This window comes from Lithobates pipiens, unplaced genomic scaffold, assembly GCF_037356315.1.
Source record: "Lithobates pipiens isolate NorthernLeopardFrog02 unplaced genomic scaffold, aLitPip1_a1.2 Scaffold_16, whole genome shotgun sequence".
NCBI lineage: Eukaryota > Metazoa > Chordata > Amphibia > Anura > Ranidae > Lithobates > Lithobates pipiens.
The window spans coordinates 22,004,749-22,017,583 of record NW_027507748.1 but is presented as its reverse complement, the minus strand read 5'-3'; the positions used below and the strand labels follow the sequence as shown (position 1 = coordinate 22,017,583).

At 47.3% G+C, this 12,835-nt stretch overlaps 1 protein-coding gene across 1 annotated transcript in view; it reads right to left on the bottom strand.

The window, feature by feature from the left end:
* Nucleotides 1–936: 936 nt before the first annotated feature.
* LOC143981658 (cystatin-A5-like) overlaps nt 937–12,835 on the bottom strand; it is a 62,552-nt gene continuing 50,653 nt past the window's right edge. The window contains exon 3 of the mRNA XM_077479656.1: nt 937–1,938. Within this exon, the coding sequence (XP_077335782.1) occupies nt 1,813–1,938 (126 nt within the window). The 3' untranslated portion in view covers nt 937–1,812. The remainder of the gene's footprint in view (nt 1,939–12,835) is intronic.

The window sequence follows — 12,835 nt, the reverse complement described above, 5'->3', positions numbered from 1 at the left end:
ATGTACCTATTTGTAAAACCCTGTTCAGTGTTATCTTGCTCACTGTAACAAACTCTGAAAAAATGCAAATAATAATATTTTGGAGAAAAGATCTGCCTAGCTTTGCAAATGTATGTGTAGCACTGGTATTTTTTCCTTGTAGTTCTATGTAATGTTCATCTATGGACAGTGTTATAAATTGGTATTTGGCCCCATCTAGTGGCCTAAATGTGAAATGGACTTTATCTATTTTCTATTTCAAGAACATAGAGAAATGTTACAGGAAGTGACTCCTTGTTTACATTATACAAGGACCTACCTACCCATGAGCACTCAGTACTGAATTACATGCTGGGTAGGATATAAAAGACCCCACGCGGCCATTTTCTTTCTCTTCTGGACACGTGGCCTGCCTACAAGGATCTGTGAGGTGTTCCAGAGAGCGCGGCCTGCTGCAACTGCGGAGTGGAACAATCAGCAATTCTGCCTTACACCTGCGTGCTGAAGAGACTGCGTGACCAGATCGGGAAGGATCCAGAGACACCTGACGGAGCCATTCAGAATGTCCCGGTCATTTTGCGGTACAGAATCAGCGTGACGGTGCTGACTTAAAGCAAGACTGAGGCAACCAGAGCGGAGGTTTCCTATTCTTCAAGGCCTGGTTTGGTGAGAGGGCTGCCACCCATAATTCTTAATGCACTTTTACACACTTAGACTCAGACCACAGTGTTGCTGGGAGCTGCAGTCCTGCAGAGGAGGTTTCACACCATTAGACTGAGTTCAAGCAGGCCTCAAGCCTATACTCCACTCAGAACGGACACTGTGTGATTTGGAGACAACTACACCAGAGACAGTTATAACTGTGCTACATCACAGGAACAGTTTCAATACTCATTATACACTATTGTTAAACTCTTTGGATTACAATTACTTCAATACAATAGCTAGCAGAAGACATAAGACCAAAGACTACATCTTTTATTGTAAGGCCTTATGTTCAATTACAAACAAGAAAGGACTGCATTATAAAGCAGGGGGAGCGTCTTAGCAATTGGATTGTGCGGTGTTTATAGCTTTGCATTTCTGTGTTTATTGCAGTGTGCTGGAAGTGGGAAGGTGCCGAGAGTCAAGGCATTGTCACCCTGGGCATGGGTCCCACTTGGAGTCACACGTGCAATGGTTATCTAAGAGTTCTTTATATGTGAAAAATAGTTGTGAATACCCACTGTGCTGTTGCATTACGTTGGTGTGACAGTGTAGTTATTGTAATTACTGTTTTATGCCAGTTCCAATTGATGTGAAGCATTGTTCCTTTTCCCTACAGGTGAAGCAACAGATACCCAGGTAATGGTAAAGGTACACTATTGTTGTATTGTACATTGTAGGGTCATCCTCTGTTGTTAGCTTCACAACAACACTGCACCACAGCTGTGTCAAGGGGATTGAGCCAAGTTATTGGGGGGGTAATAGCAGAGTGCAGGCCTAATCAAATATTACCAGCTCCTCCAGGGCTCAGTGCTACATATGTAAAAGCCACCTCTAATCATGAAAACACAATAGCTAACCCAATTTTATTATATATATATTGAGAGTAAATGGATACAAACATGTCATGTTTTTAAAATTGCTCTATATACAGATAAGATTTTATTCAGGAATCAACATTGAAAATACAAGGAGACGTATCAGATATATATTGGAGTTCCCAGGACACTATGGTAAGAGGAAGGGATTGAAGAGAACTATAGGGGGGGGGATGATGATTATTACCGGACAGAGTTGGATACAGAAGGACCACCCGGGATATCATCCACTGTGTGCCTCATACACATTTTAGCAATCCCCGAGTTTATCACCCTTATTCTTATTCAGACGGATAGACAACAACTTTGGTCCTTCATTTGTTTCAGGCGGAGGGTCAAACACATTAAGGTGGACAAAGGTGAACTTTATGTCAAGCTGAAAAGATAAGAAAAAAGGTTCAGATGAAAAAAATGACACCAATCTTATATTTTTGCTGATATAAATCTTACCAATATGATTTCTAGAATATCAGGAATAACACTTGTGAGATACTCTGGTGGCTACATTGGATTGCAAGCTCCTGTGGGGCAAGCACCTGACATGAAGACCATTCTATGGTGCTGAACTGACACGTCTCATGCAATGTTGTATGTGCAGCGCTGTCAGAGCTATAAAATGTGTAACTGTGTGGGGGACGTTAGAGTGTAAGCTCCTCTGATGCAGCGGCTGTAGGAAAAACAGAAGAGATGGAGAGAAAGCACAACTAAGTGTGGCAAACCACATTGCAAATACAATATATAAATGTAGCGCACCACACGGAGGAGCTGCTGAGTCAGGATCCCCCACTGCTACACAGCCAGGCATACAGCATTTCCCTCATGCATTCCAACACTGAATATAGTCCTTGGCTTGTTTTTGTTATATTTATTAGGGGTTGATAACTTGGATGGGGTAAGGAATTATGGGATTTCCAACTTTAGAAATGTCCTGAACTGTGAACAAAGGGTACAACGTCCTCCTTATTTACACAAAATCCTCTGCTTCCCGCCTCCTGCACAAACTTGGTTCACATGTGCAGCTCCTGCTGATCAATCCAGAGGAACTAAAGCCTCGTATACATGATCAGATTTTCCAATGGGAAATGTTGAATTTCAGGCTGTTGGCGGAAAATCCAACCGTGTGTACGCTCCATCGGACAAATGTTGGATGGCATGTCTTCAAATTTTCCACGGACAAATATCTGTTGGATTTTCAGAGCGTGTGTACACAAGTCTGTCGGAAAAAAAAATCCAATGTACAAACACGCATGCTCAGAAGCGGTCGGTCTTGTAAACAAGCGTTCGTAATGGAGAACTAACATTCGTGATGCGGTAAATGATGAAATCTGGAAATGCAGCGCACAATTCTCTTCTTCTTTAATGAGATAATAATGAAGCTGCTTTGCTGGTGATACTGATGGAGTTATTGCAAAATAATTTTCAAAGGCTTTTTTTCTAGTGATATCAAGAATAATTTTATTATGGGTTTTATTTTTTGGGGGGTGGGGGGGGGGTTTCTGCAAGTTTCCACAACACCATTATCCCCTAGTTTTTAAGATCAAAGACGCAACTATGTTGGTGTCCCTTGTCAATTTTACATTGTATTTTTTTAAACGTAACTGCCTACTAGTGATGGACGAACTTCCGACGGGACGTTACGCGGACCGCGAACACGGCCGATAGTTTGCAAACCTGAACGTTCGGGGCGGGCCCCATTGACTTCAATGGGAGGCAAACTTTGTAAACCTATAGGTCAAATTTGCAGCCACAAAATAATTAATAGCTGTGCAAACATAATCCCACCACATGGCCAATGACATAACACATGTATGAGGTGAATCTGGGATCGACAACTACAAGCATTCTTTTTTTATATGGGAAATTGTTGTGACAATTCAGGACTGTGGAGCGCATGAAGGCAATGGAGGAGAGGGAAGGTCAGGGTAGGCAAAGAAGAGGGTGCAGGAGATGATCACCAGCGTGACATACAGCAATGAGACCTGCACCGTGATAGAGTCATCTGACACCAGCACCGTGATAGAGAGCACTGACATCAGCAGCGTGACATAAAGCACTAACACCAGCACCGTGATATACAGCACTGACAGCAGCACCGTGATAGAGAGCACTGACATCAGCAGCGTGACATACAGCAATGACACCTGCACCGTGATAGAGTCATCTGACAACAGCACCATGATAGAGAGCACTGACATCAGCAGCGTGACATAAAGCACTAACACCAGCACCGTGATATACAGCACTGACAGCAGCACCGTGATAGAGAGCACTGACATCAGCAGCGTGACATAGAGCAATGACACCTGCACCGTGATAGAGAGCACTGACACCAGCACCGTGATAGAGAGCACTGACATCAGCACCGTGATAGAGAGCACTGACAGCAGCACCGTGATAGAGAGCACTGACAGCAGCACCGTGATAGAGAGCACTGACATCAGCAGCGTGACATACAGCAATGACACCTGCACCGTGATAGTCATCTGACACCAGCACTGTGATAGAGAGCACTGACATCAGCAGCGTGACATAAAGCACTAACACCAGCACCGTGATATACAGCACTGACAGCAGCACCGTGATAGAGAGTACTGACATCAGCACCGTGATATACAGCACTGACACCTGCACCGTAAGCAGCCCCAGGAGGAAGTCAGCATAGCACAGGGATGGTGGGTGCCCCTCATAATGAGCATAGCACAGGGATTGTGGGAGCCCCTCATAATGAGCATAGCACAGGGATGGTGGGAGCCCCTCATAATATGCACAGCAGAGGTACAGCCCCAGGAGGAAGTCAGCACAGCACAGGGATGGTGGGAGCCCCTCATAATAGGCAGCCCCAGGAGGAAGTCAGCACAGCACAGGGATGGTGGGAGCCCCTCATAATATGCACAGCAGAGGTGCAGCCCCAGGAGGAAGTCAGCACAGCACAGGGATGGTGGGAGCCCCTCATAATAAGCAGCCCCAGTAGAAATATAATATTTAAAGAAAAAACACTGCGCTATAACAAACAAGTACTGAAAACTTCAAAACAGCTGCCAACACTTCAAACAAACAAAGTTCCGTGAATAAAAAGTAACAAATAGTGTAGCGCTGGATGTTTGTAACAAAACCATACATAAATGAGTTATGTGGTTACAAATAACAAAATGTGAATATGCTGAAAATGCAACAAGAAAATTGTGAACACTAAAAATATTAATAACTAAATAGTGAGTCCCAGTGAAAAAAGTCCACATATATTAAGTGGTGTACAAATGTTGTGGTAGATATTCCTCACAAGGGAATCAGGAAGGTGTTGTGGTAGATATTCCTCACAAGGAAATCAAGGAGTCTACAAATCAGGTGAAACCAAAGAAAACGGCTTGTCTGGAGTGATTTCAAAGAATAGGTGAAATACTCTTACCAGAGAAGATGGACTCATCTGCCATACGACGGTTGAGTCAGCAGCGCTTGGGGTCCACACGTGGAACCAAAGGTAAATTGGTGGTGGTCCGAATGGATACTGGGGAGGCTTCCGATGTTAGAAGACTGTGGTGAACGTCTCTCGAAGCGTCTCCCGGAGTGTCAGGATCAGATGGATCGCATTTGGGGTACCGACCCCAAATGTGGAAGTTGGTCCACAAAAAATATAAAGGAAAAAGAAAGCTCCAAATGGTGCAGGTCAGAAGGTAACCATTGGGTTTTATTTAAAAAGTCATAAAAATAAACAAAATTATGAAATGTGATCACAAAAATTAAATATTAAAAGAAAGAAAAAGCAATGTGGGGTCCCAGATGCAAGCCCGATGCGTTTCGACAACATATGTCTTCAACAGGGGCATATTGGAACCCTGCACATTGCTGTCTGATTTATAAAATACCCCATAACTAGCCCGCCTATAAAAGGGCGGGGTCAATAATCAAAGGCAGGATGTGTGCGGAAAGGCCGCCCAATGGAAGTACAAGGTGGGCGGGTCACTTTAAGCTTGACAACCAATAAGCTTGGCCACCTCAGCACACAAACGCCTATGTATCTATCAATCAATCAACTGAATATAATATCAAAATATCGATAAAGTTAAAACATTCAAAAAATATAATCCAAAATCCCCATATATCTCCACTTATCACAAGCAAACCACTGACTGATATATCTAGTACTAATAATTCGATCTAGTGTGTATGTAAAGAGGCTAGGGAACATAACTCAGTCAGCACCCAGATTGATATATGGCAACGTAAAAAAACATGAACAATGGGAGGTAATTTATGTGAATATAAAAAAGCTCACATAACCAGGATGGCCATCGACTTCTCAGACAAACCATCAAGCAGCAAGGCAGTGGTCACTCATTCCCTCGCTCCATGAGAGGATGTGTGGAGATATAAGGTGTAAGGTGCTCACATATTAAGAATGACCATCATTTTATCAAATAAACTGATCAAGGAGTGAGACACTGATCACTAAATGAATGGTGCAGCATCCATACAGCAAAGGAACGCGGTTGCCGTGACAACCGCTGGGACGCTAAGCATGCCTCTCACTACGTTCGGGATCACGTGACTCATCACGTCATCACGAACGGTATACCACTAAGGCCCTCATCCTATCCCATGGCATACGCAATTCGTTGCCATGACACTCGGACGGGGCATACTATGCACGTTTACTGGTTCCTCGTCACGAGGCCCGCGACGTACAGGCCGCGGGACACGTGACACGCCCCATCTCTTCCTACAGACATGCGACGATGACAGCAGCGCTATGTGTATTCCACACAAATGCTGACCGGAAAACGCCGCTGCCAGGGGGCGTGGCCATAGTCCGTGTCCCCGTATAGGAAATATAGACAGGAAGCAGGTGTGCTGGACATCATATACACACAGCGCCGATGGGCACAGTAATAAACTGCACCAAATATAACCCGCACTACAGCACATCGGGTGCACAGTATACAATGCTTGTAAATCGCAAAGAATAACCTATGAATACCACCAAAAATCTTTCAATGTCAAATTTCAATATCGCACACCTCCACACAAGATTGGAAAAGAATCTTGCATATGGGGGTGCGAGAGAAATTAAAAACAAGAAATATGTGTGGAATTTAATGACACCACATATAAAGATATAGGATATAATAATGTGCAAAAAAAAAAAAACAATAAACAAGAGGAAACGTACAATTCCCATAATCTTTATATTTATATAGACACACAAGCAATCCGAGACGGCAATGATCCAGGCCAGACTAAATGTCCACATGGATCATTGCTGCCATGGGGGGTCGAATATCAATCACTGTGCTGCGTGTCTATTGCAGAATCATATTGGTTTCTTGGGAAACTGAAATCCATTATTACATGGACAATGGGAGACCTACGGATCTAGGTTTCATAGACACCACATAAAGTATCATAAAATAATAATAATCCAATGGTGCCCAAGTGTGTCTATTGAGGGTGATTCAGCTATATATATTGGCAGATTTATGCTTGATTAATGAAACAATTAATATCCCAGTCGGTGTTCATGCCGTGGGGGGAGTAGCACCTCAATTCGTGTATCCAAAAAGTTTCGAGGCACGACACACCCCGCAAACACGAATCACCTCTCCAATTGGGGACGAATTTATCTATAACTTGAAAATGCGTGCCCGTTGGGTCTCTACCATGTTGTTCCAAGAAATGTCGAGGGACTGTGTGTTTGTCACAGCCCTTTTTTTTTGGTGCAGTTTATTACCGTGCCCATCAGCACTGTGTGTATATGATGTCCAGCACACCTGCTTCCTGTCTATATTTCCTATACGGGGACACGGACTATGGCCACGCCCCCTGGCAGTGGCGATTTCCGTCAGCGTTTGTGCTCTTGGCTTCCAGGCACAACAGACGCAGCACGGCATGGCAACGTCTCACCTGGCATGTCGAATAGGTTCTGGGGAGTTTGGGCGGTGCAGCGGAAAAGGAGGAGTCAGCCGAGGAGGAGAGGGAGGAGGATGGAGTAGGAGGAGGAGGAGAAGAAGAGCCAGGCCTGCATGCAATCCGTGGCGGTAAAACCAAATCTACATGGGTGCCACGGGTTACATGCTTGACGGCCATCAGAAGGTTCACCCAGGGTGTCATGGCAAAGAATTGCGTATGCCATGGGATAGGACGAGGGCCTTGATGATACCGTTCGTGATGAGTCACGTGATCCTGAACGTAGTGAGAGGCATGCTTAGTGTCCCAGCGGTTGTCACGGCAGCCGCGTTCCTTTGCTGTATGGACGCTGCACCATTCATTTAGTGATCAGTGTCTCACTCCTTGATCAGTTTATTTGATAAAATGATGGTCATTCTTAATATGTGAGCACCTTACACCTTATATCTCCACACATCCTCTCATGGAGCGAGGGAATGAGTGACCACTGCCTTGCTGCTTGATGGTTTGTCTGAGAAGTCGATGGCCATCCTGGTTATGTGAGCTTTTTTATATTCACATAAATTACCTCCCATTGTTCATGTTTTTTTACATTGCCATATATCAATCTGGGTGCTGACTGAGTTATGTTCCCTAGCCTCTTTACATACACACTAGATCGAATCATTAGTACTAGATATATCAGTCAGTGGTTTGCTTGTGATAAGTGGAGATATATGGGGATTTTGGATTATATTTTTTGAATGTTTTAACTTTATCGATATTTTGATATTATATTCAGTTGATTGATTGATAGATACATAGGCGTTTGTGTGCTGAGGTGGCCAAGCTTATTGGTTGTCAAGCTTAAAGTGACCCGCCCACCTTGTACTTCCATTGGACGGCCTTTCCGCACACATCCTGCCTTTGATTACTGACCACGCCCTTTTATAGGCAGGCTAGTTATGGGGTATTTTATAAATCAGACAGCAATGTGGAGGGTTCCAATATGCCCCTGTTGAAGACATATGTTGTCGAAATGCGTCGTGCTTGCATCTGCAACCCACATTGCTTTTTCTTTCTTTTAATATTTAATTTTTGTGATCACATGTCATAATTTTGTTTATTTTTATGACTTTTTTAAATAAAACCCAATGGTTACCTTCTGACCTGCACCATTTGGAGCTTTCTTTTTCCTTTATATTTTTTGTGGACCATCTTCCACATTTGGGGTCGGTACCCCAAATGCGATCCATCTGATCCTGACACTCCGGGAGACGCTTCGAGAGATGTTCACCACAGTCTTCTAACATCTGAAGCCTCCCCAGCAGTGGCGGAATTATCAGGGTCGCAACAGTCGCAGTTGCGACTGGGCCCTGGAATTCCATCACTGTGGGGGGGCCCCGGCGTGGTTGCTATTCACAGGGCTGTGAGTGAAGAGCGTGTCTCATGTAAACAGCAGCACAGAGACACCGGCACTCGGGAGTGAAGTTTCATTTTCCCTCGTCCTCTTGCAAAACACACAGAGGATCTGCTCCCCCTTCGGCCCCCCCTCCCCTCCTCTCCTGTGTTCTCCGCGGGAAATGTGAGCTTGTTAGCTTCACACCTGAATGCCCGCGGAGAACACAGGAGAGGAGGGGAGGGGGGCCGAGGGGGGAGCAGATCCTCTGTGTGTTTTGCAAGAGGACGAGGGAAAATGAAACTTCACTCCCGAGTGCCGGTGTCTCTGTGCTGCTGTTTACATGAGACACGCTCTTCACTCACAGCCGTGCTGACTCCTCTCCAGTGTGTGCAGAGACTCAGGAAGATCCCGTCGCCCATCACCATCATAGAGCTGCTGATCGCTGCCTCCCCCCAGGTGCGGGGGGGTACAGAGATCTGCTGGGGGCCAAGGTGCACGGCGGAGTCCAGCAAGGTACAGAGAAACCTCTTTAAGGGGGGTGACTGTCTAGGGACTCTAAAGTAAGGGGGGCTCTCTGGGGACCCTAAAGTAAGGGGGGGTATCTGGGGATCCTGATGTCCAGTACCACCGCCACCCCTCCTCCAGTAGCACCACCACCACCGTGCTACCCACCTTCAGTACCACCGCCACCCCTCCTCCAGTACCACCACCACCACCGTGCTACCCACCTTCAGTACCACCGCCACCCCTCCTCCAGTACCACCACCACCGTGCCACCCACCTTCAGTACCACCGCCACCCCTCCTCCAGTACCACCACCACCGTGCCACCCACCTTCAGTACCACCGCCACCCACCTCCAGGACCACCGCCACCCCCTCTCCAGTACCACCACCATGCCACCCCCTCTCCAGTACCACCACCATGCCACCCACCTCCAGTACCACCGCCACCCCTCTCCAGGACCACCATGCCTCTCCAGTACCACCACCCACCCTCTAGTACCACCACCGCCACCCACCTCCAGTACCACCGCCACCCCTCTCCAGGACCACCATGCCTCTCCAGTACCACCACTCACCCTCTAGTACCACCACCGCCACCCACCTCCAGTACCACCGCCACCCCTCTCCAGGACCACCATGCCGCTCCAGTACCATCGCCACCCTCCTCCAGTACCACCACCACCCACCTCCAGTACCACCGCCACCCACCTCCAGTACTACCATCCCCCTCCAGTACCACCGCCACCCCTCTCCAGGACCGACACCCCTCTCCAGTACCACCACCCCCCCTTCAGTACCACCACTGCCACTAACCTCCAGTACCACCACCACCCACCTTCAGTACCACCACCACCCCTCTCCAGGACCACCATCCCCCTCCAGGACCACTATCTCCCTCCAGTACCACCACCGCCACCAACCTCCAGTACCACCGCCACCCCTCTCCAGGACCACCATCCCCCTCCAGTACCACCAACGCCACCCACCTCCAGTACCACCACCCCTCTCCAAGACCACCATCCCCCTCCAGGACCACCACCCCCTCCAGTACCGCCACCCCCTCCAGTACCACCACCGCCACCCCCCTCCAGTACCACCACCGCCACCCACCTCCAGTACCACCACCAGCCCCCCTCCAGTACCACCATCCCCCTCCAGTACCACCACCGCCACCCACCTCCAGTACCACCACCCCTCTCCAGGACCACCACTGCACTGGTGACACAGGTCCCACTGGGGACACAGGTTGCACAGAAATGTTTTACTTTGTTGTACAGTGAAAAAAAATATAGTATCAAAATCATGCTTTTCGGGGGGGGGGGGGCCCTTCCTGATTTCTTGCACCGGGGCCCTGAGGTTTCTAGTTACGCCTCTGCTCCCCAGTATCCATTCGGACCACCACCAATCTACCTTTGGTTCCACGTGTGGACCCCAAGCGCTGCTGACTCAACCGTCGTATAACAGATGAGTCCATCTTCTCTGGTAAGAGTATTTCACCTATTCTTTGAAATCACTCCAGACAAGCCGTTTTCTTTGGTTTCACCTGATTTGTAGACTCCTTGATTTCCTTGTGAGGAATATCTACCACAACACCTTCCTGATTCCCTTGTGAGGAATATCTACCACAACATTTGTGCACCACTTAATATATGTGGACTTTTTTCACTGGGACTCAGTATTTAGTTATTAATATTTTTAGTGTTCACAGTTTTCTTGTTGCATTTTCAGCATATTCACATTTTGTTATTTGTAACCACATAACTGATTTATATATGGTTTTGTTACAAACATCCAGCGCTACACTATTTGTTACTTTTTATTCCCAGTAGAAATATGACACCGCTCAACCTCTTCAAAGAGGGGGGTACGGGCATATAGTACGGTGTGCTTTTTTTGGACAAGGAAGTGAGCCAAATGAAGAATGAAGGTCTGTGTGCGCGATTAAAAATTTTTTTTATAGACATATACATGGTCTACTGGTCACATGTGTTGAATTGCTCCGAGATCCATGCCTCATTCATTTTTAGAAATGTGAGGTAGTTAACACTGTCATGAGCTAGGCGAGTACACTTATCGGTCACGATCCACCCTGTTGCGCTGAACGTCCTTTTGGACAGGACACTGGATGAGGGGCAAGCCAACAGTTCGATTGCAAATTGGGCAAGCTCTGGCCAGAGGTCAAGCCTGTCCACCCAGTAGTCCAGGGGTTCATCACTCCTCAGAGCGTCCACATCGGCCGTTAACCCGATGTAGTCGGACACCTGATGGTCTAGGCGTTCCCTGATGCTGGATCCGGATGACACCTGTCGATGGGTCGGCTGAAAGAATGACCTCATATCCAAAGTCACCAACACATCTTCAAACCGGCCTCTTCTTGCAGGCGCTGTTGGATTGGTACCCGCAACTCCTTCTCTGGGAGTGGGAATTGCTCCTCTGCCAGCGCACGCAAAAGCAGAATGCAGCATTTCTCGAAGCAAGGCCTGGAAGTGCTCCATTCTGCCAGCCCTCTGTAACATTTCCGCCATTTTGTGTTTGTAGCGGGTGTCTAAGTACGTTGCCACCCAGTACTGGTCCTTGACCCTTATGCTTTTTATACGGGGTTCCCTATTAAAACACTGGAGCATGAAGGCCCCCATTTGCACTAAAGTGGAAGCGGTGTGGTGGCCTGGCTCCTGCTCATCATCCAGGATAATACCGTCCTCTTCATTCTCCTCTCCCCATCCACGCACAACAGGGATCCCAGAAAGGTTTAAAGCATGCTCTTCTTGCTCCTCCTCATCCGCCCCTGCACCATCCTCCTCTGACTCCTCTTCAGACTCCTGTTGTTTACTTGTCTCTTATAGAGTAGCCCCCCCTGGGAATTCATCCAGCATTGCAACTTCCTCATCTTCCCGCTCCTGCTCCTCCACAGCTTGATCAATGACACAACGCAATGCACGCTCCATAAAGAAGGCATAAGGTACCATGTCACTGATGGCGCCATGGCTGCGACTGACCAGTTTGGTGATCTCCTCAAATGGCCGCAGGAGTCTGCATGCGTCGCGCATGAGCAGCCACTGGCGCGGTGAAAAAAACCCCAGCTCCCCAGAACCCGTTCTGCTGCAGAGTTCATACAGGTAGGCGTTAACTGCACGTTTCTTCTGGAGCAGCCTATCAAGCATATAGAAGGTTGAGTTCTATCGCTTCGGGCAATCGCAAATAAGACGTCTGACCGGCAGATTGTGTCACCGCTGAATGTCAGCAAGGCGAGCCATGGCCATGTAAGATCTTCTGAAATGGGCCGAGATTTTCCTTGCCTGCCTCAAGATGTCCTGGACCCCAGGGTATTTGACAACGAATCGCTGCACGACCAAGTTTAAGACGTGTGCCATGCATGGCATGTGCGTGATTTTGCTCTGTTTCAATGCGCTAAGCAGATTGGCACCGTTGTCACACACCACTTCACCAACTGTCAAACTGAGCGGTGTTAGCCACTGATCTGCCTGT